General features: G+C 44.9%; 1 protein-coding gene across 1 annotated transcript in view; it reads left to right on the top strand.

Annotated features, from left to right (window-relative positions):
- Positions 1–21112, top strand: part of Sec24d (SEC24 homolog D, COPII coat complex component) — a 106296-nt gene extending 85184 nt beyond the window's left edge. The window contains 10 exon segments of the mRNA XM_052179302.1: positions 1556–1672; positions 2512–2682; positions 5595–5691; positions 5808–5953; positions 7446–7584; positions 8223–8341; positions 12550–12729; positions 13240–13431; positions 15407–15496; positions 20292–21112. Coding sequence (XP_052035262.1) covers positions 1556–1672; positions 2512–2682; positions 5595–5691; positions 5808–5953; positions 7446–7584; positions 8223–8341; positions 12550–12729; positions 13240–13431; positions 15407–15496; positions 20292–20432 — 1392 coding nt within the window. The 3' untranslated portion in view covers positions 20433–21112.
- The last annotated feature ends 677 nt before the right edge of the window (positions 21113–21789 follow it).

The following is a 21789-nucleotide window of genomic DNA, read 5'->3' as shown; positions in this document are numbered from 1 at the left end:
GGTCATTTACATTTGAGGAAAAAGATGGTGGTGAGAGTTCAGATTCAAATACCGGCTGTTGCTTTCGTGGTGATTTTAGTGCTGAAGAACATTTTAAACTTACTAAAAAGTAGTAGGCAGTTGGCAAATGCTTTCCTGAGATGTGTACTCAGTGCAAACAGTCCTGGTTGGGCCACATTTCCACAACCTCCCCTCTTTCCTCTCCCTCCTTGGGCTCTTTCCCTTTTCTGGTATCTATTCTGCTAACATGTCATATGTGAATGTAGCTTTATGTGTATATATAAAACACAGGAGATTTTATATACACACATAAAGCTACCTGTACATATAGGTGAGAGGAAACATGTTGTTTTTCTGAGCCTGCCGTATTTAACTCAGTATGATAATATCCCCACTTACCTCCATGGCTCAGCAAATGATTTCATTCTGCTTTAGGACTGAGTAAAATCCCACTGTGTATCTGCCCTCCGTGCCCTTTATGTCCTTTGTCACCTGTTGATGAACACCTACAGCCATCCCATTATCACTTGACTCCCATGAACAGTGCTATAGTAAGCATGGATGATTTTCAGGTAGCGCTGTGGTGTGTGACCTTAGGGGACTCGGTCTATATATGCGCAAGTGCTATATCTTTGTTATCAGATGAGACAGTGTCACATTTCAGAAAGGAAACTAACCCTTGGCGATCTTTACCCAAGACTGAGCCTGATTGGCTTTGAAGAATCCTGGCCTCGTCAGGTCTCTTGGACAAAGGCTGTTCTCTCTGTGCGAACAGCACAGGACGGAGGAGCGTAGGTCTCCAACAGTCCTCTCTAGGAGTCTCGAAGAGAGGAACTGACCCAGAACAGCACACAAAGCCACAGTCCTGCGTCACTGGTCTGTGTTCACGCGTTGTTGTTTTCTTTGACCCTTTTTGTCGATTTCTGTGCTCTCTGTTTCCAGTGACTGGCCGTAGGGGAGGCCACCACATCTTACCCACACGTACACTGCCCAAGTCCGTGTCATGCATGGGTCACCAAGGAGAAATAAAGCACATGCTATGTCAGGGAGTCCATCCTGACTCCATGGCTCAGCAAATGATTTCATTCTGCTTTAGGACTGAGTAGAATCCCACTGTGTATCTGCCCTCCGTGCCCTTTATGTCCTTTGTCACCTGTGGATGAACACCTTCTGATCGGTTACACTGTTTTCATCTAAGGTCACTTCCTTCTGAACAGGCCGAGACACTGTGTAAGCAGACTGACTACATGGTGATAAGTGACCTCCAGGGACATTATTAGCTTGGTTACAGGTTGGGCGGAAGTCCTTTTGTGAAAGTGGTCTACAGGCAGTGTTTCTCAGAAAACTCGCTCCTATGTGAAGAACGCTCCACGCTCTTCTCCACACTGACTGGCTCATCTGCATTCCGTACAAGGGGTCCCCTTTGTCCTCAGCAGTATTCTGTTTCTTTGTTTCCTTTGTTACTTTTCTGACTGGAGCAAGGTGTGAGTTTTCATATATTTATGATTCCCTTAAAGCGGAGTATTAACCCACAGCATTTGGTGTGACTTTGTAGGCAGCAGAGTGTCCTGGGAAGCTGTTCATCTTCCATTCCTCCTTGCCTACCGCCGAAGCACCAGGAAAGCTCAAGAACAGAGACGACAAAAAGCTGGTTAACACCGACAAAGAGAAGGTACTTGGGAGCAGTTAGTCTCTGAGGCGTCGCTGAGGTGGTGTTAGAAGGGCTCCCCTCTGCATGAGTAACTGTAAACCACGGAAGGATTCCATGATGCTGAAGAAGCTCATATCTGGCATCTCTGTATATGATCATGTGTCTTCCATGTGTGATCTGTGAGACTGTTAAAGAATTGGAGGTGGGGGGATTGCGTGAAGAGGAGACAGTGGAGCGGGAAGACCACAGATGCCCCGTGACCTCACTCACCAGAGGATGAGACACTAGTCCTGAAGTAAAGGCATCCAGTGCTGAAAAAAAAGCCTTTGCTCGAACCCGAGACAGGATGGGCGCCATGAGCAGTCTCTGATGGAAGATGCTTCTGACTGAATGCACACACACACACACACACACACACACACACACCTCAGTCACACAGCGCCATCCAATCCTCAGAGCTGCATCCAGGACGGTAGCTTGAGGATTGAGGGTAGGGACGGCTCCAGTAAGGTCATTGGAGTATCAAATAACCCGAAGGCAACCGATTGTTTTATTTCATTAGCCCAGTCTACCTAACTGGAGGGAGAAAATATCCCATATTTTTCCTCATTTAAAATTTCTAATTAAAAAATATCTAGGCCTGGCTGTGGTGGCGCATGCCTTTAATCCCAGCACTTGGGAGGCAGAGGCAGGTGGATTTCTGAGTTCGAGGCCAGCCTGGTCTACAGAGTGAGTTCCAGGACAGCCAGGGCTACACAGAGAAACCCTGTCTCAAAAAAAAAAAAAAAGAAAGAAACTTAAATTTTAATAAAAAAAATTGCATGGCTTTTCTTTTTATTTTCTTTCATCCTTTTCTTTAGATACTTTTCCAGCCCCAGACAGCTGTCTACGAATCTCTGGCCAAGGACTGTGTGGCCAACAGCTGCTCGGTGACTCTGTTCCTGTTTCCCAGCCAGTTTGTGGATGTGGCTTCCTTGGGTCTCGTTCCTCTGCTCACGGGAGGAACGCTTTACAAATACAATGTTTTTCAGGTAAGCGGCAAGCGGCCTGTTCTTCTCAGGTCCTTTCCGGTTTGAGTTCTGAGTCTGTCCCTGTCCTTCTCTGGTGCAGTCTCTCCCCCACCCCCGAGTGTGTGTGTGGGGGGGTGGGGGTGGGACATGAGTGTATGTGTTGCTTCAGATGGGCAGGGCGGGGCTTTCAGAAGTCAGTTCTCTCCTGTGCACTACCCTAGGCTGGCTAGCTTTCTGGTGGCTTCTCCTGTCTGTGCCTCCTGCCTGCCTTACCTAGGTAAGCAGGCCTTACAGCTTCGAGCTAGCACAGCTAATCGGCACTGTGTGTCTGCCTCGAGTTTACTGTGGCTCAGGACCGGGCTCACATCCGCAGGCTTACATAGACGTGTTTTTAAGGGTTGAGCCATCTCTCCAGCCCAGCTTAAATTTGATGCTTGGATCATGGGGGAAGAAAGTTGTGTCCTATTTCGGACAACTAGCAAAGGTAAATTCAAGCAATGTAAAACCATGTGGCTTTGATTGGCTTTCCGCTGATGTTAGCCGCCATTAGCTCATGCTACCCGAGTTGTGGCTCTGCTGCAGGGGAAGTATACCTTATATTAGAGATATAATATTTGAAAACGTAGTTGCATGTTTGTTTTAATTTGAGGAAATCTAAGGCAGGTTCAGCTCATTACAGCCTCTCCTCTTCCGCATTGGACTAACATGCCTTCTCTCAACTTGGCAAAGGCATATTTACCCCAGTTTAGGATGGGCATAGACACAAGTTTCTCCTGTGGACACTGTGCCTTGAAGTCTTGCTGTATTTAGACACAGAGACTGGGCATTGCCTCCTCGTGAGGAGGGGCCGGTCCGGGTCACTGATATCTGTGCTCCACAGGGCAGCTGACCAGAGAGGGGCGTTTGAAAGGCCAATGCATTAATGAAAGGCCAATGCATCAATGAAGGGGACTTAAGAAGAGAGAATGGGGGTTATGGGGGTTAAGGGGGTGTGGCACGGTGGTGTGGGGGAAGGGGGTGGTGCTCAGGCGGGGCCTTGCCCAAGCACCTCTTCCCCCTGAGGGGCCACACACACACAGACATGGTATAGAATAGAGTTTATTCAGGGTAGAGGTTTGGAGTTAGAGAGGCAGAGAGAGAGAGAGAGAGAGAGAGAGAGAGAGAGAGAGAGGTGAGAGTGGGATGAGAGAGAGCAGGGGGGAGGGGGAGAGAGAGAGGAGGGGCAAGTAGCCCCTTTTATAGTAGGCCAGGTCTATGGGGTGGGGCATATCTGGCTGTTGCCAGGTAAGTGTGGGGTGGAGCTTAGACTGAATACCAACAGTGTTTTCCTGACAGATGGCTAATGCTCCTCCTGGTTTTGCTTCTGGCTGATAAAGCAGTTGTATATTTGTATTGGAAGTTAACTAAGACTGAAGTAAGACCAGAGATTGAGAATGAAATACATGCTTAAAAAAAGCTTTCAGAACCCTTTGAAGACTTCTGGATAAACATATGTCTGCAGATACACTTGGATCTGAGGCCTCAGTAATGATAAGAATCAGACATTCATCGGGTCAGAGGTCAGGGTATTCGAGGCGTAGCGCAAGTGTCTCAGCTCACTCTCCAGTGAGCTCATACATTTGATGAGAAACCTCCATTATTGGGGTAGCGCTGGGGTCCCACATGGGTGAAGCTGTCGTCACTGAAGTGAGCTGGCTGCACAGAGATCCAGGGCAGTGTTGGCAAGGGACACCGATGTCACCGCCGTTGACTTCATCCCCTCACGTCTTTCAGTAGTGTGCTAGTCCTGTTTGATATTTGATATAAGCCCTTTATTTGCTTGTCAATATACCAAGGCTTATTATTGATCTCATCGTGTTATTAAAAGAGCAGTGCTGTCTCCAATGGGAGAAACCCCCTGCAGTAAGGAATAGAATAGTTTATAATCAGTGTTAATGTTACTTTGGCTATGAGTCCCCTGAGGGTTTTTTTTTTTTTTAATGTGCATGGTTGTAGACTGACTCATATCTTAGCATTTACTTCTTAGCTTTAAAAGTAAAAAATTTAATAGTGTCTTCCATTAAATAATATTGCCGGGTGTAAATGACGGTCAGGAACACAGTCAGGCATCTGGTGTGTACCTGAAGTATCTTTTATGAGTACTGTCTGTGATGTCTCTGTTTCCTTTCATCTTCTCTTTGTTTTGGGGATTGGGAACGTGTGTGTGTGTGTGTGTGTGTGTGTGCGCGCGCGCGTGCGCGCGCGCGCACCTCTCTGTGCCTCTCTACGCCTGTCAAGCAGAAATGGTGAGACTGTTATAAAGTTCAACCTGACCAGGTCAGAGATACAGCATTGGCTGCTGCTTGTCAGTGAAGACTCGTTCTAGGTCTCTCAGCTCAGTAGCATGGGATCCAGTGCTCCATTAGTATTGCTTAGGGGTGGGCTGTGGGCAGCTTTGAGAGATGACGCTTTAAAAGGGGAGTCAAGAAATCCAAGGGAAGTGTTTATTCTCCAGATTCTGTATTAACTGACTGAGCTTTGGGCTATGAATATAGTCAAATAAAAGCCACCCGCTAACAACCTCCCCCACCTTCCCCACAACCCTTATATTGTCTTTCTCCAGTGTCACTGAACATGTTAAACCATGCTTTGTTCCCTGTGTCTAACACTAGACCCTTGAGGGACTCGCTTACGCTATTGCTTAATTTGCAAAATAAGTGAATAGTCCCATTTCAATGTTATGAAGATGAAAAAATAGGTAAGGGTTTTATTTATTAAAGCTTAAGAGTCATTGCCAAAGATGATGTACTTTCATAAGATTATATATGTACATAAGATATCCATGTCAGTGTGCTAAATCAAAATATAAAAGTGATATAAAATGAGTTAAAAGCAAGATTATTTGAAGTCTTTTACTGTCACCTGGTGGCCACTGATCGCACTTTCTCTCGTAGATACATTTGGATAGCCAACGGTTTTTGAACGACCTCCGGAATGATATTGAGAAGAAGATAGGCTTCGATGCCATCATGAGGGTCCGGACCAGCACAGGTAATCCTCACGCACACCGTGTCACGTCTTCTGCAGAGTTATTTCTCTGAAGTAATAGCGCGACGGAGAATATCGACATTTCAAGAAGTGAACTTTCCCTTCTCCCTGTGCTTTAGGTTTCAGGGCCACTGACTTCTTCGGTGGGATACTCATGAACAACACCACCGATGTGGAAATGGCGGCCATCGACTGCGATAAGGCCGTGACGGTGGAGTTTAAACACGATGACAAGCTCAGCGAAGATGTCGGGGCCCTGATCCAGGTGACTGGGCCGTGCTTCTCTCTCCATCCAGATGTGCTCCTCTCCCCATGACCAAACTCGACTCTTTCTCCAAAGCGCGAGTCCTTAGAGCACTCTTGAGTGGTTTACCCATAGGTCAATACGTATATGCTACTTATGTGGCACAGCAGTCATTGGCCTGGACATCCATGTGAAGGCTCAGGCATCAACAAACTGGCTTCTGTGACGTGTCTGTGTCCGAGGTCCTAGGAGTCATGTAACCCTCCCCTAGTTAGTTCATTTTAGTTAATTTACCTTTTTAAAGGTACTACCTCCATGCACTTCCCTGAGGAAGAACACACCAATTGGTTGTCCAGTGCCAGATGGCCAGCCCAGAAAACATACATACAAATGACATTACATGTTATAGTGTTTCAGTGAGGAATAAATACATATATACATATGCATATATACATGCAATAACAGGGAGATAAGAGGCCGTGGTGTTAAGAAGAGAGTGGAGGGGTGGGTGTATGGTAGGATTGGAAGAGAGGGAGGAAGGGAGATATGTTGTAGTTATATTAATCTCAAAAATGAAAAGGGGTGGGATAGGGAACTGTTGGAGGGTGGACTGGAAGGGGGATAGCGACTGGACTATTAAAAATTAAATATTATTAATTAATAATAATACTAAATAATATTATTTAAATATATTAAATATTAATATAATAATAAAATAAACGAATATATTTATTAATTATTTTTTAAGTAAAAAAGAAAAAGGTTCTACCTCCAAATGAAGTTTTATTCTAAGGTACAGGGCTGGGGGGTTAGGACTTTAGCATATAGGGGGGTCACAGTTTAGCCTCTAGGATTATGTAAACATTATATCATAAGACAGTGGAATAGGACTAGCTTTGAGTAAATATCAATTAAAGAAAAATAAGAAAAATATATTTAAAGATAAATAAAATATATTTTAAATATATAATATAATAAAAATTTAAATACATATAATATAATATAGTATATAATATACTATGAATTTTAAAGATAAAATGTTATAGTTTTCCAACATGAGCTTTACACTTAAGGGTAGGGAGATTGACAGGGGAAGGGCTTTAATGCTTCGTTTTGAGTCACAGGTGCCCGGGTAGTGGCTGTGCTCCGGCAGACCTGAGTGCACCGTAAACTAGCTCTGCCCTTTCACGGGAGGTGAGCGTGGGCAGAACTATGAATGCATGCCAACTTTGTTTCTGGACCTCGATCCCTGGTAGTAAAATCTGTGAAATGCAAGTCAGTGTGAAATGTGCACAGATATTTACACCTGACTAGCTCGATAGCTTAAAGCATTGAAATGTTAAGAGTGAATGAATTATTCTCCCAAGTCTTATTCAGCCTTTTAAAATAATAGGGAAACACTGGAAAGTTTTAGAAATCGTTCACGTGTGCATAGGATTCTGTACATACTAATGGGGTTAAATTAGCTTGGCTGGATCTGGTCCGTAATCCCCCTGCCTCGATGTTTCTGCAGTGCGCTGTGCTCTACACGACCATCGGTGGTCAGCGAAGACTTCGGATTCACAATCTCGCCTTAAACTGCAGCAGCCAGCTCTCGGACCTGTACAAGAGCTGTGAAACAGATGCCCTTATCAACTTCTTTGCCAAGTCAGGTAGCGTCTTGCTAATCTCATAGCTCGGTGATTCGGTCGAGACTCATTGGGTAACTGGGCAGAGGCTGGGAAAGACAAGAACCCAGGTGGCAGGTTGGAGGAAAGGCCAGCTCATCTATCTGAGGAAGACCCGCCTCCCTGGGGTCGGGCCACACAGATTTTGGCCTAGATTTTTCTTGCTAGTGAGGAGTCTGAGGAGAAATGTAAGTGTGTGAGTGTGTCCTCTAGCACTGCTGGCTTACACCAGTGTTGATTATCTGGGCCTTGATGACTAAGAAGCAGAATGGGTGATTTCTTTGCCCTTCTGAAAGTCTATACTTAAGGTATAGAAGAGAGCATTCCAGCCTACAGAAGTCAGGCCCTGAGATAACAAACTGGCCTGTCTTTCCTGTGTATGGAATTCTGTTTCTAGTAGTCTCAAGATAAATATGGGTCGATGTAACCCTTTGCTATAATTAGACCATTGTCCCTCTTTGCCTAGATCACACTATTTACTCAAGAGAGGAGCAGTAGAGAGCGTTATCCTTGTTTGGTAGTCCGAAGATAACAGCAACAGAAAACTTGTTCTTCGTTATTATTCGAAGAGATCCGTTTCTAAAGTTTTCGCGTCTTTTCTGTTTGCGGTTCTGTGCTTCTAGCTTTCAAAGCAGTTTTGAACCAGCCTTTGAAGGCCATCCGGGAAATTCTCGTTAATCAGACTGCCCATATGTTGGCCTGTTACCGGAAGCACTGTGCGACTCCGTCTGCAGCAAGCCAGGTGAGGTGCTGCCTGCTGCCCCGAGCAGCCAGCGCGTGCAGAGCAAGCATGCAGCTGCTGTTCCAAGATGCTCTCAAGCAGAGCATGCAGCCAAGGAAACTGAGGATGCCGCTGGGTGGGGGTGGGGGTGGGGTGGCGACCGTGGACTTATGCACCCTTAGAGCCAACATCAAAGACAGAAACTTGTGTTTTACAGTGTCTGACACAACAATGACAGCCACAAATACACTGTTTATAAACAGAGAAGTCATAATACACTAGGATTCTCTTTTATATATAGCCGTAGGTATTTTGTTGTAAAATGTGCGTGCTTAAATATATTTTAGGCATGTAAATAAGGTTACCATGAACAGATGGCAGTAATAACAGTGGCTCTTTAAAAAGTAAATATAATTTATTACATAAATAATGGAATTATTGTTGTGGGAAATATTAAAAATGACCACTGGCACATTCTTGCACTAGTGCCTGTAAGGCAATGGCGAATCGCAGACCTCCCACTAGCCAAAGGGCTCCTGCTAACCTGCCAATGAACCCTCGAACTCTCTGAGGGTTAGGCTCACGATCCTGTGATCTGCCAGCCTGCCCACATTCCAGCCCCTGCTTCCACACAACGCTCACACATCCCACGGTCCACCAGCTCCCCCCCCCCCCCAATTACCCAGTAGAAACATGACTCTGAATGCTTAATTAGTTAACCAATTAGATTTATGTATATTTAAAAAAATTACAATTTACAAGATGCCAATACAGTAATTTTGAGCCAATTGATAATGATAAAAGCTTTATCCCAACCTTATAAAAATATAGCTATTTGAGGCTAGTAAATGCCACACAGGTCCACATCTGCAGCCATTACAATTCTCTTCCTTTCTCCTCGTGCAACCTCTGCTCCCCTGCCCCCAACTCTGAGCTCTGCCTCCCTTTTCCTGTCCAATCACAGGCCTCCATTAATATAATCACACTGCCTTAATATGATTGGACATGGAAAATCTGTAGACCTGGCTGCCCTGCATCTCTCTGTATGTAGGCACTCCTTCAATATGTGGCAATCCTCCTGCCTCAGTTTAAACAGTATTAATTGAATCCTTCGAAACAACTGTCTCTGGGCATCATCTAAGTGATTTGAACATCTAGGTAAACACTGGGCCGTTTGCTCTGTATTCACCTAGATGCTGTAAACATGACTCTGACTGACTCACATGCTTCCCTGTGCCACTAGAGTCAGATGCTGGTTTTCATGGCTGGAGCCTGACTATCTAATTTTGGTTGAAATAGAATTCTGTGAGCAACTAGTAAAAAGTGTTTTCTAATTCATTCTTTAAGTAGTTGCTCCACCTTCGAGGAGGCTGTGAGCAGGGAGAGAATACAGACAGATTCTGCATGGAAATGGACCAGCTGGGTGAAGAAGGCAGACAAGGCGAATGTCCGTTAGTCCATGCTCCCCAGGGAGGTCCCCTGTGGACTGCCTGAAGGGACTACTCCCCCATCCCTTTAACTTCTGTGTTGACCGTTATGCATGGCTGGCCAGTTCTCTTGATTGTTCAGGGTCTTTCCACTTTGGTAAACTCAAGTTTCAATACTATTGCATAAGTCAGGCATAGTGGCATATACCTGGATCAGGGGCACAGGTTATCAGGGCCTGCCTCAGCTACATAAGACCCTGTCTCATAAAAGAGGAAGGGAGCTGGCTCAGTGGTTAAGAGCCCTGACTGCTCTTCCAGAGGATCTGAGTTCAAATCCCAGCAACCACCTGGTGATCACAACCACCTTCTGTAATGGGATCTGATACCCTCTTCTGGGGTGTCTGAAGACAGTGATGATGTACTCAAATAAATAAATAAAAATAAATAAATCTTTAAAAGAAATAAAAAGAGGAAGGAAGGGAAGGGGGAGGAAGGCAGCCAGGAAGGCAGAATTGGGAAGTGTGCTTGTTTGAGTCACAGGATGCCACTAGGTGCTTATGGACTCCATCTTGGGTGGAGTGCAATCATGAGCACGTTACACCCCTCCGTCCTTCTATACTCTTCTGCCTCTGAACTCTCCCCCCTTTCAGAAGGAGTAGTTGACATAGAGCAAGCACAGTTAATGTCTTCTCTCAAAGTTTATTCTCTGATATTAAAATGGTTTGCCTTTGAAGACCTTAACTGAAAAAAACAATCTTGCTTCTTCAAGAGCAAAAGTAAAACTTAACCATCTTGGTCTGGTTTAAAAGCTAGAAGTCTCATGTCTACACCAGATCATCTGTTTTTATGGCTTAAATGTAGGACATTGTGAAACTTGTTTTACTCGGGGTGAGTCAATAGAGAGGATTCCTGCTCTTTGGAAAAAAAAAATTAGAGTTTTCCTTTTCCATTGGAACCTCTCGTTGCGCCCTTCCACCACCAGCAGAGCTAGAGCACTAACAATCCAGTCGCCTCCAACACCCACCTCTGGATGCCGGTGCACCGAGGACCAAGCCTTCGATACTGTGTCTTTAGAACATTTTCCATATCCAGACCCCAATACCAAGCCAGATCATCCAGACTTTGATTGTATAACGGAGCTGAGTGAACTGCTTTTGCTCAGTTACCAATGGCAAGAGAAGCCACTTGGATACAAAATTTAAGGAGGCACCTCTCTGACTCAGAGGCTCAGCCACGAGAAGCGTCGAAGGAATGTTCCAGTAAACGTTCTAGTTTATATAAGTGGGTTAGTTGCCTTTATGAACGCTAACAAGCCACTCATCTTATCTGGGAGTAAAATGTTCCTCAAAAGGAAAACCAGGGGCTGAAGAGATGGCTGGGCAGTTGAAATCACTTAGTATACTTGTAGTTTGATCTCCAGCAACCACACGGTGGCTCACAACCATCTGGGCCTCCAGGTCCAGGGGAATCCCGTGCCCTCTTCTGACCTCTAAGAGCGCTAGGTATTCATGAACAGCACAGACATACATTCGAGCAAAACATTTGCACACCTGAAATAAAGTAAATCTTTTATTTAAAATGCCAGTGAAGTCCTCCTTAAAAAAAAATTAAGAGAGGGACTTTAACTACAAACTTGCCAATGTTTTTGTTTGTGACTGCTTTGTCCTTAGAGAATACAAAATAGTTTCCAAACTCAATCATGAATTTTTGTCCACCCCTGACCAGTGCCCTTTCTCTCCAGGGTAATTCCGTTATGGACGAGTCAGGGAAGCTCAGGGGAGATTTTACAGTAATAATCTGTGACCCATTTTCCTTTGTAGCTTCAAAAATATTAGTAAGACCTCCTTGTCGCTTTCTTCCACTCTTTAGTGATGTTTTCCTCCATCGGCTTTCTCTCCTGCTTTTCTTCCTTTCTTCCCTCTGGTCTATACAACCCAGCCTCCTCTAGTCAGCCTCTGTAGGGCTGTCTTCATAAATGCCAAGCTCGCCCCGCTGTGGCATTTAAAATGATTGATATATAAACAACCTCAGTATTCCTGGTTAACTGAGGCAGTGAATAAAATTCCAAGATACTGAGAGGATATATGCGTGCTTCTATCTGTGAAGCCAAGAGTATTTGCTCTTCATACCATGTTATAAACTGCTTAGAGATGGCACTGGGGCTGCTGGCTCTGTTCCGTGATGGTGCTCCAGTCCCTGCATCTTCTGTTTACTGACTTTGGTGCCTTGAAACGAGATCAGATGTTGAGGAGAACCATTCTGGAATGTGTTTGCCTAACTCAGCCAAACAGTTTTCCTTTATACCCCTTACTCAGCAGACCATGAGAAGAGGCTTCTGATATGAAGGCGTATGGCGTGTAAGATGTGAAATACATCCTGTCAGAGTCCTGAGGGAAGTTTTCTTGTCATTGAGGATTTTAGGATTCTGATAACACACACACACACACACATTTTTTTCATTAGTAACGTAGATAGCTAAAGGGCTAGGAAGATTTCTGTCAGTAAAGTCCTTGCCTCACAAATATGAAGACCTTGTTAATCTCCAGAGCCGGTATCAAAACCCTGTGCACAATAAGGTGTGTGATCTGTGATCTCATGCTGGGGGTGTAGACACAAGAGGATCCCTGGGCCTCACCATTCTGCTAGTCTGGCTTGACTGGTGGGATAGTGTCAAAGAAAGTGGAAGTCCATCTTCTGGCTTGCCTGCATACAGGCAGGCACACACACACACACACAATACAGGTATATAAAGAGAAAGGTAAAAATAGGAAAGGATTGTGAAACAGATGTGTTCTCTTTCAGCTTATCCTGCCAGAGTCCATGAAGGTGCTGCCTGTGTACATGAATAGTCTGTTGAAAAACTGCGTTCTGCTCAGCAGACCGGAGATCTCCCCCGATGAGCGGGCATACCAGCGGCAGCTGGTCATGACCATGGGCGTGTCTGACTCCCAGCTCTTCTTCTATCCGCTGCTCCTGCCAATAGTAAGCGTGGTCCCTGGAGATGTTGGGGGTGCGGGGTGAGCATGTGTTGGGCCCTTGTTCCTAAGAAATCCAGAGTCAGCAGTGCGCAGCCCGGGCCCACAGCAGAAGCTCTCAGCAGTTTCCGTGCTCAGCGTGGCTGGGGATGGATGTAAGGAGCCCGGTTTCACGGGCTTGTTCAGGTCGCTTTCCTTTCTGCCTTATTTGGCAATAATCGATTAAGTAGGCACCTTTAGAAGTCTATAAACAAGTTGGTGCCAGAAAACTTCCATTGAGTTCTACATCTTAGAAGACCACGTCTACATATGCTGGGGGGAATCTTGCGTGGGTGTGCGTGCTCTATTTTCCTATAATGTGTGACTTCCTCAAAAAGACCATTAGCTGCACAAGGCAGAGATTCTTGTAGGTTATAATTAATTAACTCTGTACTTAAAGGAGGGAAGGGGGAAGCGAAGGGAAATGAGGAGAGGAAGAGAGGACTGGCTTCTTAAGTTCTCTTGCCTGCCTACACAGCACACGTTAGACGTGAAGAGCACAGCGCTGCCCCCGGCCGTGCGCTGCTCCGAGTCCCGACTCTCTGAAGAAGGAATCTTCCTGCTGGCTAACGGTCTGAACATGTTCTTGTGGTTTGGAGTGGGCAGCCCACCAGAGCTGATCCAGGGAATATTTAATGTGCCGTCGTTCGCACACATCAACACAGACATGGCAAGTATCCTTCGGTGTTTGTGATAAACTACAAATATAAATTCTTAGATTTTATGTACAATGTTATGATGTAAAGAAGAAAAACTGTGTGTTTATATAGCTCAATATAAGAATCGTATTTTCGAATAAAAATACAAAAGGGTAAGGTGTTTATGGAAGTGTTAACCTAAACATGGCTTCACTAGATAACACGGAGGGTTGGAGAGATGGCTTGTAATTAAGAATGTTTGCTGTCCTTGCAGAGGACCTCACACACACACACACACACACACACACAAACACAAATACACACATGAACACACACACACGGACATACACATGAACACAGACACACATACAAACACACACACATGAACACAGATACACATGGACACAGACATACACACAGACACACACATGAACACACACACATGAACACACACACATGAACACACACACAAACACAGACACACACATGAGCACACACATGAACACAGACACACACAGACACACACATGAACACACACATGAACACAGACACACACACAGACACATACATGAACACAGACACACACACACCACACACACACATGCACACACACACACTGTTGTTCACCAGTGGCTGTTCTCTGTATGCAGTTTAGCCCACCATTCTTCTTCATTTTCCTGACACGTGAGTGAGGTGACTCCTGCAGCAGGAGGATGCTCCTGATGACCTAGTGAAGCCAGAGGCAGGGTCTTGTGGGTGGTAAGGTCAGAGGTAAAGCCTGCATTTAGTTTTCAACTCAGGTGCCTTCATCCTTGCTGATGAACGGCCTGTTTGAGAACACTCAGAATCCTTCATAGGTATTTTGCTACATACTAAGACTAATGAGGCATAAAATAAAAACCACACGAAACAGATTTTATCCCCTACCCCACCCTAAACCCTTCTCTTCTGTAGTCATGACAAAGGAAATCGTGTGTTGATAAAGAAGTGAATACAAATATCTGTTTTCAAAATGTCTGAGGAAACTCGGCACTAATGTCAGAGCTAACGTTGGCACAGACTTCCTTGTAAGCCCTCAGTGTTCATGAGATTGTGGGTCTCTCAGCCACGGGGCAAGAATCCTGGGCCTGGGGCTGGTATTAGCATACCTCCTCACTAGTTGTCAGAAAAATGAAACAGAACTAAGACCCAAATAGGGCTATTTTACGTTTTAGACTCATTTGACACACGGCAATATATGTGTGAGACTTGTGTTGTACATAAATATTATTTCTTGAATAAAATGATTCACCATGACGCCATAAAATACACACGGGACAGAGTGTGAGCATGAGTGATAAATATTCTGCCCTCCTCAGAACCATGACCTACATTGGCTGTCACTTTCCCTAAGACGAAGCTTTGCTGTGTGAAGTGCTTCCGCACCTCCCCGGGACTAACTCCAGGCAGTGTAGACTCCCAGGCAGTGTAGACTGCGACTCGGTGTCTTCGCACTGAGAAGGCAGCACCGGCCATCCTGCCTGGCTTACCTGAAGAACTCCAAACGCAGCCGTGCTGCTGCTTCACGAGCTAAACAGATGTCGTGGGAATGAAAACAGCAGAAGCCCCTGGAGGAATCAGCCCTCAGGGTTACTTTAATGTTGGAATGCTGTAGAATTTGGTAAAGAAGGGACAGGGCCGTTCTCTTCACTCCCAATGTGACATTGAAAGAGCTTAATCGCCTTCGTGAGAGAGGGTCTAAAAATACTCTCTTCCTAAAACACACTGCAGCCAGGGACTTTATTTCTGGAAAGAGATAACTCGTTCGTTGGTGGAAATGTGTGCTAATAAAAAATTAGTGGTTTATAGTTTAGCTTTCCACGTTTTCAGTTTTCAGGTAAATGAACTGAGCCCATAAATGGCCTATGAGGCTCATGAGGGGTGCCTCTAACATTCTGGTGGTCTCATGTTGCTGCTTCTGTTTGAGTATCTCAAGTTGGACTAAAATTGTGGTGCTCTTACATTTAGACATCGCTGCCTGAGGTGGGAAGTCCACACTCTCAACAGCTCAGAATGATCATGAATAATATCCAGCAAAGGAAGCCATACTCGATGAAGGTAAATGAAAATTCCCCCTCTTCCTTCAAGTGTTGTTCCTTCAGAATCATCTTAATGCATGTTCATAGTTATATCTCATGGTCTTTAATAGAAAACTTCCACCTCTGAGTATGTCTATATACTTCTTAAGCATAAGCATAAAAATCGACAGTGATAACCCTGGGCTTTCTTACTAGATACCAACGTAGTGACCCTGATGCCTTTCCTTGCAGAGTAGAAACAACTGCTATCAGATGGCCTTTGCAATAGCTTTCCTCTAGTGCCTCATCATATGTAATCTTTCAGAACATTTACAAAGTGTTTTGTTTTATATCTGAAAGAGTTTGCAATTATAATTACCCTAAACCATTTTATTATTTTGTTTGACTATTGTCCTGAATCCAAAGTTAGACTTTGCGGCCAAGTCCCAGCTGCTTTACCCAGCCCCTCTGTAAGCTCGCTCTCTGCTGGAGGCTCCTGGATTTGGAGTTCTCAGGTAGGGACTCCTTACTCTAAGGTAGGAGACACTTTAGATGCCTGCCCCTGCATGATGCAGGCTACTGTGAGGCCAGTTTTCTCTTGAAATGCAAACTAGATGCTAATCTCAATTACTAATCCTCATCTTAGAAGAAACTCCTGCGTGCAGACATCAGCTCTAGGTAGAGCTGAGGTAAGAGAAATATGACAGCTTCACAGTCTCGGCATCTGAGTGAACACTTGACATTCTAGACTGTTTCCATCCAGCATGGGCTCAGCGCAGAGGCAGAGGCAGGGCTGGGAAGCTCAAGAACTCCACACAATGCTCTCCAGCACTGGCGGAGAATGGAACGAAACCTTAAAACTCCACGAAGCCCACATTGAAAGCCTCTGGCATTGATAATTCCCAGTGATGGTGGTCTCCTTCATCGCAGCTGTGGAGGCTGCGCCCCCACCTGTGTCCATTGGCAGGAAGAGCTGTCAGGCCATGGAGGTTATGCTGTGCCTTAGGGGCCCTCCTGCCAAGGAAAACCAGGCTTTTCTCCCCTCTGTTTTCCCCCCTTACTCTAATAACCCTTGAGTTTAGGTCATCTCAACAGTGGTTGTAAAATAAATATTCTGATGTGTGACCAGAACAGAAGCAGTAGTTATCAGATGTATTACATGGAAATGCACCTGGTACTTTTAGATTGCTCTGATTTTCCCAGATTGATATCTCTATAAACAGACAGAAGCATTTTAAACCTAGAGAAGTCACAGCCAAAAGGTTCCACCTGATCCTTTCATTTCCATGTTCCTCCCCATTTTACAAACTGGTGAAAACAGGCTGGAAGGAGCCAGCTAATTTAGACAGCAACCCCACAGCTGTCTCATGGCAGGCACACGGCCAGGGCCACAGCGGGGACCCAGCAGTTCCAGTTCCAGAGTTGCAGCTGCATGACACTCTTTCTATCATCATGTGTTCCCAGAAAGTGCTTCCCCTTTAGTCCCCATCCTCCCGGCTCTGCGTCCCCAGGTTTAGTTATGTCCCTTTCTATTACCTGCTCCGAGCTCTTCCCCACTTGCACTTCGCCACAACCAATACTTCTTTCATAAAGCAGCTGCTTCTCTGGGGTTTCCTTCCCTTTCTTTTCTCTCATTCTGCAGCAACTGGATCACACCAGGAATCAGTTTATCCACCAGGCTTTCAGAGAGGTCTGTGCTAACTCTCTCTCTTTTGCTGTGTAGATTTAACTTAGCAGACATTCCTCACTTGGGACACCAAAATGTGCTTGGTTAGAATGCAGTAAGGAAAAAAATGAATAAAGCAAAGCACCTGGTGTCACTTAACGAGCCCAAATCCGAACTCGTCTTCTACGTCTTCATCACCCCTGTCTGTCTGCCCGAAGGCGAAGGAATCTTGTGAATCTGTCCGTCCCTGGCTCTGTGTAGGGACCTGTCCAATAAAGACCTTTCCTCTCTCTTTATTGACAGCACAGAAAGTGTCACGTGGGGAAGGAATGAGGGCATCTTCAATAGAGTTTTACAAGGGATTAATAAGTCTTGACTCCAATTGACCCCAATGATAACAGTATCACCAACATCACTGTTTGTCAAGCAATATCCATATGTCACTTTTAACATTCACCATGTCTATCTTAAAAGACTGTTTTTAGCCTGTTTGCTAGTCTCAGCGAATTATTTTATAAAATGAAGCACACATGTATTACTCGTGGGCCAGGAACATGAAAAGTACGGCTGGATATCACCTTAGTTTGTAAAAGCTGATTACATGGGAAACCCGGGGCAAAGGTGACTGTTACATTGTTCTCTTAAAGGCAATTTAAACAACAGGTTGGTTGCACAACAGGATTGTAGTCTTAAGTGACCTCAAGGTGTACTGCTACCTCTCTGGGAGGTTCCACAAAAGTTCTATTGTCTTAGAATATAAGTGATATTTTCTCACCACCCCCACCCCCATCCCCACTTCCATAGAAACTATCAAATTGCTAACGACAATTGGCAGCCCTAGTAGGCTGGGAGAGAAGACCGTCTCTTCTCAGAGCTGTGCACGGGCACATTCTATCCCTATGCAGACAGACAAAATAACCCCTTGGCATAGTTATTGTTGGTTGTTACCTTTACACAGATGGGGAGAGTAGACCTCACCTAAGGACCTGCCTCTGCGGGACTGGCCTGTGGGCACGTGTGCAGGGCATCATCGTGATTGCTAGCTGATTTAGGAGGTCCAATCCACTGTTGGGCAGTGCCATCTCTGGGCAGGAGGCCTGAGTTCTCTAAGATAGGTAGCTGGGCAGTAAGCAGCTTCCCCCAGTGGTGTCTGCTTTAGCTCCTGTCCCTAGGTTCCTGCCTTGGCATGGTTCAGTAATGGACTATAACCTATAAACGAAAATAAACCCTTTCTCCCCACGTTGGCTTTGAGCAGCATTTCATCACAGCAACAGAGAAGCATCTAGAACACTCCTTAAAGGAAATCTCTCCAACGGTGCTTTAAGATGGCAATCTGATGCTCTCTGTTTCAGTTGAGTATTTCCAACTTGTCATCTGAGAACGGTTGCTCTGGCCGTTGTAGATCCCGAATAAACATGTGATTTCCAGGGAAGCAGGGATCCTGTTCATTGGGCTAAGCATCAGGGCTGCAGAAAGCAAGAGTCACACCGGTCTAGAATGCTTTTCAGGTTATATGGTTTTCCTGTCTGGGTGGATAGGGTGCAGGCTATCTGTGGACCATGTGAACAACATCTGGGTAATGTCAACATGTTACGTTTACCTACAAAATGTACGCGTTTATGAGACATCTCTGGTATAAGCATATTTAACACATGTGAGATTTTTATTGGCATTAGACTGATAGTGGAAATAATCACTAACGTTTGTGACAGGAATTACTTTGTGGGCATCCATGATAGTGTACATGCTTTAATACATTCAATCACTACAAGAGTGTTAGGAGATAAATCACACTTTCTTCAGAGTGAGGGACTCTGGGCATGCAGAGGTTAAGTAACTAACCCAAAATTTCACAGCACATGGCTTCATAAGTGCATCAGATTTATACTTCTTCCATCCCCGGGGCTGATGACCGAATCTAGCATCTCACACATGCAGGGTTAGTGTTATTCCTGAAATACAGCCCCAGTCTCTGGAAATTCTTTTGCACAGTTCTTGACTTAGATTTTTCAATCTCTCTTTTTAAATGTATATATAGTTTACCAACCTGAGCTTGAAGCATGGGCATTCTCTTTAATGACTGGCCCATGGCCTCCTGGCCATGCCGCATCTCTCCTGCTATCCAGATCCGGGTGCTAACTGCAGGCTTCTTGTGTGGGCGTTCCTCATGTCTCACTAATGAAGGAAGTGGCGGGGGCCCTGGCTCTTCTTCCTTATGTAAGAAGTGGTGTTAGCATTTCCACTATATGGAGAGTTTCTACATTTTCATATTCCGTTTGGCAGATCCATTGTTTCTTACACTTACGGCACATGCCAGCCAATTAGAGCTGTGGGCGCGGGGCAGTCTGTGGAGCTGTGGCTGCACCAAGGGCAGTCAGTCTGTGGCTGTGAGCAGTGGCGCTTCTGATTTGGTCTCTCATATTTACTCCGTTTCATCTCTTATCCCTATTCATATTCTAGCCACCACCCACCTAGGCCTGCGGCCACGCCATCCCTAGTTACTGTCTCCTCACTAATGCACCTACTGCTACTTGCTGGCTCCCGTTTCTTCCTCTGCGCCCATATTCCATGTCCTGCAAAGGGCCCAGACTCATTCTTATGGAAACTGTCTCTAATCCCTTACCACCCTTTTAAATGTCTATAATAGGACTGTCTCTGTTTTCTTTGCTATACAGCATACTGTGTACCAGTCTGGAATGTTCTCTGACCTACCCTGTCCTTTGAGACTTAGGTGACAGTGATTGCCAGTGTGAAGCTTCCCCCCACCCTGCCACCCCACCCGTAGCATTCTACTTATGATAAATTTTCACATTAATTTGCCACTTAATATTGTCTTTGAGGTTTAGATGCTAGTGTCTCTCTCCTCTCCCAAGTAACAGGCGTGGAGGGGCTGGAGAGATGGCACACACTGCTCTTTCAGAAGACTGAATTCTGTCCTCAGCACCCACATCCGGTGACTTATAACTGCCTGTAATCCTGGCTCCAGGGACGGACACACACACACACACACACACACACACACACACACACCTTTTAAAAGCCCACAGAAACAGGTATGCTCACATCAGCCAGGCCCCGCACTCCTACCATGTTGAGTAGGACTGAAGCAATGAGATTGCTGCACTTTACCCACAATGCGTCTCTGACCAGCTGCTGTCGGTTTTCCTAGCTCATCATCGTGAAGCAGCGAGAGCAGCGGGAGATGGTTTTCCGACAGTTCCTGGTGGAAGATAAGGGACTCTATGGAGGCTCGTCCTATGTGGATTTCCTCTGCTGTGTTCACAAGGAGATCTGTCAGCTGCTTAACTGAGTACTCTGCTCTCCCACCGAGGCTGCATTATCCTGAGACGACAGTCTCCGACTTGGTGCCTAATTTTCTGATGATGGTAGGCTAGTTTTAATTTCTTGATTACTTTCCGGACAGCTTGCCTGGACGGTGCACAGACCTTCAGGGTTGGTGCTCAGGCCAAGCCCGCGGAGGTGTAGTGGGACTTAAAGGGAACGAACGGTCCATTATTGGCTGTCCAGCTTCTAATTTCTAAAGCTGACACAATTTGCATTTCATAAATACATAGTTTACAGAACCATTTGCAGCCTCAATTTTCTTTGTGCTTGTTATATAAATTATTTTTCAAATTGTATAGATTCATGGTAAAATTATCTTGGTTCCTCTCTCTTTTACTGTGAGAGGAAATGACTTCATTTTTATCTTATACCTAATATTTTTAAAACCCCGTGACTACATTAAACAGATTTTTTTGTTTCAACTTAAGATCTGCACAGCAGACTTTTCAGAAGCCTGGCATCTGTCTGGTAGAACAATTTGTGTTCTCCTTTTTTCATAATTATATATTGTCTGTTTAAAATATTTTCCAGTTGTTTTGTCTATAAAATGGTATCTATATTCTTAATATGGTTCTTTGTACAATTTTGATGGTTTCTACCTGTATATAATGGATCTTAACCAATATCAATAAATTACTTCATGTATTCTGGTTTACTGTTTTATGTCTTTTGAAAATTTAAACAGAAATAAGGGTATCACTAAAGTACATGGGGAAAAAAATCCCACTGGATGGCTAAGAATCTGGATTTAAAAAAATTACCTTTGTAAAGGGTTTAGTAGTTCAGTATCAGGCTATTAGAAACACTCCTTGAAAAGGGTATTTACCAGCTCTTGAATAGCTCTGGCCAAGCTGCCTGTGCCTAGGGGACTCTGCTCTTGGCTTCTAGTGTTAATTTTCCTTCAGTACACACAGTAAATAGTTCTCTTAAAAACTTTCAAAAATTTATTGAATATGTCCTTGTAAGAAAAGTAAATAGGAACTGATCACGTGAGACCATTATTCTTGAATATGAATGTAAATGTAGGAGACTGGCTTTGAGTGGCAGCTCTTCCGTGGTGCCTTCCTCACCTTCCTCACAGACATGCTGTACGTCAGTTGCTGCAGCACAGGGGAGACATAAACACCTCCCCAGCTCTTCAGGCTCACGGCCAGTTCTGCGCCTGTTCCTAGTGGCAAACTTCCTCATTAGCTTCCTTTACACAGGAAGGCGCCTGCAGCAGGTAATGCATCTGTGAGCTCAGATGAGTTCCCTGCTCCTTTCCCATCCCCTGGCTCCTCTGTCTCGACTCTACTGTATTCCTAATGCAGACTACCTTTCCC

The sequence above is a fragment of the Apodemus sylvaticus genome, chromosome 4 (genome assembly GCF_947179515.1).
Source record: "Apodemus sylvaticus chromosome 4, mApoSyl1.1, whole genome shotgun sequence".
NCBI classification, from domain to species: Eukaryota; Metazoa; Chordata; class Mammalia; order Rodentia; family Muridae; genus Apodemus; species Apodemus sylvaticus.
The sequence above is the reverse complement of the archived record's forward strand: the minus strand, read 5'-3'. Positions and strand labels throughout refer to the sequence as shown.